Below are 6022 nucleotides of genomic sequence, written 5' to 3' on the forward strand. Positions count from 1 at the left end.
ACCTCCGTTCCCAAGGCCCTCGAGTAGCTGCTCCCAGCAGGGTGCAACACACAGTTACCCACTGCAGGCTGCAACCCAGCCCTCTGGGCACCGGAGGGGGTGTGTGTGTGTGTGTTCCACGTGTTCCCCTTCAGGGATACCCTAAGCACAAATTGGCTGGAAGAAGTGGGTGTCTGGCCAGTCTAGGAGCCAGGGGAAGGGCGGGTGTAACTCGGGGAAGGATAATCCTTTTCCTACAAAGTCACGTTCTGCATTAAATCCTTGGCTAGACTGGAGCAGGTTTTCAGAAGCAGGTTACTTCAGAGACAGTGGTGTTTGTGAAGGCCCTCAGAACCAGATCCTGGGATTTTTCACTAGTCTTCAATTTCCTCCCGAAACAGAAAGGACAAAGAGCAGAATTCTAAGGAGTTACTAACAGTCTTTCCGCAGCGTCTCAGCCACTGGCACGTTACAGTGCATGGTGCTGGTTTTGGCCTTGGCAGCACGAATCCTCGTCTCTCACGTGGCGGGGAGCCTTAACGCAAACCACGGCTCACCACTTACACTCACACGGATACTCGTCACACACAACCGTCCGGGGAGCGGCAAGCGTGCTACAGACGCTGTACAACAGAACCAGCTGTTCTCCAAACCCCACACCTACAACTTCCATACCCATCAAGTATGTTGCTGCTGGTGTCCCGGACCGCAGCGACGGTGGGTTACAGTAGCTACCAGTCTGTAAGCAACGGGGAGAGAAAACAGCCTTCATAGGAGCAGCAGTATTTTAGTTTTCCTACTTGTATGACCAAATGACTTATTGCACGTACCACTAATTGCCTCCTCCTGCGATGGTAATTTAATCTTTCATGCACATGTAACGCTGTTTACATTTTATGGATGGCTGGAACGAAGCAGAGGTTCACGTCAGGGCTAACACGGGTGCCGGCTAACCCACCTGCGACACCTCTCTTCAGGGGGAGCGTGTTTTGCATGTTCGTAACAGACCCCCACCGCAGCCACATGGAAAGCACACTCTAAAAACAAGCCTCATTGACCAGATGAACATTCTTGAGCCTCATCTTTCATACTGATTAAGTCTGTTTGGATTCCTCGACGACAGTTAAATTCAGAGGAAGAAGTCAGCTGAGCTACCCCATCGGCGAGCAGCAGTAGGAGTGTTACCCTCTGCACCGGGCAGGACTGTTTCCAGTGGCTTTTGCTGACAGCATAAGCAGGCAAGGCCCAAGGACAGTCTCTGTACTTGTATTCACAGCTGCTCCTCCCCATTATTAAGCTGGAGCCCTCAGACCCTACCAGCCTTGAACTCCACCTTCCCATCTCTGCATCTGCACCTCGACTCCTGCCTCCCACCTGCCCCAGGCTCCTGAGGCTCAGCCCCAAGCCAGGTGCAGCCCCCCCTCGCCAACCCCCAGGGGTTCCCACAAGCAGGCTGCTTCCACTGGTCCTCTCCATCAGGATCCCAGCAGAGGGGCCGACTTCCTCACACAAGGAAATACAAGGAAAACGTACTTCCGGACTGATGGAAGTCTTTCCCAGGACTTTCTGAAGTTCCTTATTATGCCACAAGCCTAAGGCACACATTCACATGAACACCTGGCCTAAAGGGAAACAGAGCCCGACCAAGGACTGAGGTCAAGTGTCAGGCCATCTGACTCTCCAGAAAGTTTGAGAACATTCTCTGGGATGTATCAAACCCCTGGGGAACACCCCTTCCAGCCAGGACCTGCCTTCTTAGGATCACATTCCCTTCAGCTTTGCTGCCGTTGAACACAAGCAGCTGAACCAAGGGCTGACTGTTTCCATCGCTCCACTCAGAACTCATACCACGTGCAGCTGGTGGACTCCTGGCACGGCGTAATTACTGCTTGCCAGTAAAACCACATCAGGCAGAACCCAGGATGTGTAACAAAACCCCCGTACATCCAGTAACTTCTTACCAAGTGTTTTATTGGCAGTGACAGCAGCACAGGGAGGTACAAGGCACATAGGTACTGATCCTTTCACCACAGTGTGCGAGGTGCTGTGTAGCACAGAAACTCCCGTTAAGTACACGAGCATTTTAAGGAGTATCAACATTTCCGCGGCTGTTGAATAATGTACATTCTTTTAGGCACTATGAACTTCTCCAAGGCCGGGTGTGGCTTCTGGTGAGCCACTCGTAACGCTGCTGCATGAATTTTGTGGCTCATCTGTAACATTAAAGTGAGAAAAAAAAAAAGCTGTGATAGAATACAGCTTTTCTCCTATTCCCTTCCTGAATTCCATCACATGAAAGTCATCTAAAATGGTAGTGAAACAGTATTGGAAGCATTTTAGCCACACAAACGCTAAAGAAACAGCTCATCTTGAGAACGAGAGCAGTAGATGACAAACCTACCAACATCAGACAACAGCAGCTGGAGGAGAATTCACTTTCTGATTTATGCTTACCTTTAGAGAGAAGCCCTGGCAAGTCTGCACCTTGTTCTTCCAGAGGTACTTACTTTGCTCAGCACTTCTGCTACCAAGGCACCCATGTTCCGAGGGCGTGGAAAACCAGCAATAGCACTGCAAAACGAAAGAAGAAGGTATTTGGCATTTCCATCTCACAGAAACACTCGCTGATTCCATTTCCCAGCTTTAATACCAAACATTCTGTAATAGAAATTGACGTTTTGGAGCCAAATCCTTTAATCACATTAAAGGCCATAGGACAAAAACCGGCATGCTGCCTCAGAACAGAATAATGCACAGTCTGTGTTGCTGATTTATTTATAGTGTTACATAAAAAATACCTACATAAAATATCCTTAAATATCTCAAAAGGGATTTTTTTTTTTTGTACACTGTGGCGTAGCTTCACAATCCCTGAGCACTGATCTCCAGAACTACAAAATCTGACTTGATAATTTTCTCAATTCCAATCCAGACCCATGAAAAAAGTTCACCCTCTGCTTTCTGGGAGTTTCCTTTGAGTGCAGCAACTTGTCACACAAAAACTCTTAGCATAAGATTATCCCATTTTCTTCATATTCATTTTACCAGTATTCCACAAATAAACAACCTGTGGATACGAATTGATTTAGTTCAGCAACAGGGAGTGTGGAACGTGCACATTCTTCTGACGACACCACTGTTTGCAGGCAGCTCTGTACCTTACAGTGGAGTAGAGACAAATCATTGTCACCCTTCCACATGGAACCAGACACCTTAAACGTGACCAACTAAAGCAGCATCTGCTTTTTGAGCTAACGATTCTGTAGGTCCAGCAAGACACATTTCCTACTGAAATTTCAATTTAGCCATCAATGCAGTTTGCCACACTGACAAATACAACCTATTCAAGATCTGGTTATGCCACCAGGCAACCACAGAAAAGAAAGCAGCAAAAAGCCACAGAGACAACTGGCAATCCATGAAAATAAAATCCTTCCAACTCCAGAACACAAAAAAACCAACCCCAAGCCAAGGAATTAAACAACAACAAACCCCAAGAACACTCCAAACTCTGAACCATTCCTCTTAACTAACGAGGTACAGGGAAGCGTAACGTGTTGTCAGAAAACCGTGGGGCAGGCAGCTAGCTACGAGCGTGACGCTCTGTCACGCCATGTACGACACAGCTCCTTTAGAGCAAGCCTGCTGCTTCAGCACTCAGTCTCAAAGCACCACCCCTGCCGAGGCCAGCGCAGCTCTGAGCAGCAACGTTAAGCTGACGATGACTTCAACCCGATCAGGTAATCTCACCTGAATCAGAAATGGGAGGCAAAGAGTCTGTACATGACAGCTACTGACCTACGGAGTTCTCTGCCTGCAACCTGACCACAAAATCCCCAGGCCCACCAACGCGTGTGCCACGCAGAGTAACCACGGATCTCATGCAAGGAACTGTGAGCAGGAAAGAAGTTGGTGTTATTTTGTAACATACAATTTTACTTTACCTTAAGGTCCTCCAGGTCAGCGTGGAGTGAAAACGCAAGGAAAAACCCACAGTGGTAATTTCTGTACCCTGCAGAGCATCACTGTCAGCATAAACCTGGCTAAACCCAGCTAACTTACAAGTTATCCAGCTGACTACAACATTTTAGAGGCAGAAAATAACATCACACCTTGGTCCAAAACCTGACTTCAGCTGTCAGTCACAACCTTTCCTGTTGACTCCTGGCAAAAGAACCTACGTCACCAGGATGTTATCGACTGCGGTACCTTGTAGCGAGGGTCAGACACTTGTACTGTGACTGCAACGTACACACAGACATTCCCCTGGAAAAGGCGGCCTCTTGCCAGCAGCAAAAGATGCCCGGGAACACCAGAGGGAAACCTCTCCATCAAAAGTCATACAGGCAACTGAGATCTCAGCGTGGGAAAACAAGTGGAAATCAGAGCAAAGTCACCCGGAGCACTTCTGTGTCCAGATTGTGATGGGACATCAGGAAGGAATTCTTCCCGCAGAGGGTGGGGAGGCACTGGGACAGGTCACCCAGAGAAGCTGTGGATGCCCCATCCCTGGGAGTGTCCAAGGCCAGGCTGGATGAGGCTTGGACACTCTCAGGCTATGGAAGGTGTCCCTGCCCATGGCAGGGGGTGGGATTTAATATCCCTTCCCATCCCAACCACTCCATGATTACTTTATCAGGTACAGGGTAGGCAACACATCTCTGCTGACTTCTGCTCCATGACGATAGAGACTCAGCCTTTGTCTTTCACCGCAAGGCACCGTACGCAGGTTTTGAAGGTTGGGGTTTTTTGTTTTGAAGCAAATGATTACCTCAAAGTTGCCTTTTATTTATACAGCGCACAGGTTACATCAAGAATTAAACTCTTTGGAATTTAAGAGCTGTCTTTGTGTTCAGCCTTCGGCCCATCACACACCCACTTGAACTCCAGGGCAGGGCTGAACAGGCCCTGCAGTGCAGTACCTTGTCTTTTCTCTCCCTGGAGGTTTAGTGTTTCTCTCAACAGGTCCATTTTCTTGTTTTTTAGACACTCTCATACCTCCAGCTTTGACTGCAAGAAGAAAACACAATTTATGTAGAGGTATCTACAGAATGACCCACCACAATACATACACTTAGAGGAGAAAAAAAATACTTACCCCCAGACAATTGCTAACGAGCAATCGTCTTTCGGTGTCTAACTCTATACGTTTAAAAACACACACATGCAGATGTAACCAGTGAGAGCCAACAAAGACTCCCAACTTCAGTGTCATAAACTCAAACCAACTTCCAAATATCACAATCGAGAAGTAAGAGGATTTTTGGCCACTGCTAACTATATTAACACCTGATGTTAATAGGCATTCGGCTCCCCTAAATCTCAGATGTATAGTTTCCACTTTAAATAAGGAATAAACCAACCAAACCAACCCCTAAACACTGCCAGGTTTTCAAACGATGTCACTGACAGCCGTAAGGGTTTCCTGATTTGCTCAAGGTATTCTAGAATAAGCGTCACAAGGCAGATAAGAACCAGTTGCATACTTATCTTGTACTTGTGCTAACACGTTTAGTTCTATTTTATGAAGGGATCTGCCAATCACAAAACAAATTAGCACTAATTAAGCTACAGACGACCTAAAAATTGAAGTACAAAGGCATGTCAGAAAAATCAGTTCTGAACAAAGACCGTGTAAAGTTAACGACAACATCTTGTTGCAGAAGTACCTTCCCCTGTTCAGGAGGGTTTGTAAGTTTTAAAACTGAGTCACAGCGAACAAACCTAGTGTGTATTATCTCCCACGGGTTTGAAGAGGGGGTTCACCTACAGGAAGCTCCTTCTTCTGATAATAAATCATCAACACTAGAGCTTTCAAACCTGCAGTGGGCTGACCCTGGCCGGAGGGCAGGTGCCCACCCAAAGCCCCTCCATCCCTTCCCTCCTCAGCTGGGCAGGGGAGAGAGAGTATGATGGAAGGCTCATGGATAGAGATAAGGACAGGGAGAGTCAACAGTTATCGTCATGGGCAAAGCAGGCTCAGCTTGGGGAAAACCAAATTAATGCATCATCAGTGAAAATCAGAGTGAAAAAAAAAAAAAAA

General features: G+C 47.2%; 1 protein-coding gene across 1 annotated transcript; it reads right to left on the reverse strand.

The window, feature by feature from the left end:
* Positions 1–2072: 2072 nt before the first annotated feature.
* On the reverse strand, positions 2073–5839 carry DAPL1 (death associated protein-like 1; the record flags this gene model as incomplete). Its single annotated transcript, XM_010153178.1, has 4 exons — positions 2073–2192; positions 2487–2550; positions 4902–4989; positions 5821–5839. Coding segments are annotated over 4 exons (291 nt in total), but the record flags the coding sequence as incomplete, so codon positions are not given.
* Positions 5840–6022: the final 183 nt, after the last annotated feature.

This window comes from Eurypyga helias, unplaced genomic scaffold (genome assembly GCF_000690775.1).
Source record: "Eurypyga helias isolate BGI_N326 unplaced genomic scaffold, ASM69077v1 scaffold23086, whole genome shotgun sequence".
In the NCBI taxonomy this organism is placed as follows: Eukaryota; Metazoa; Chordata; class Aves; order Eurypygiformes; family Eurypygidae; genus Eurypyga; species Eurypyga helias.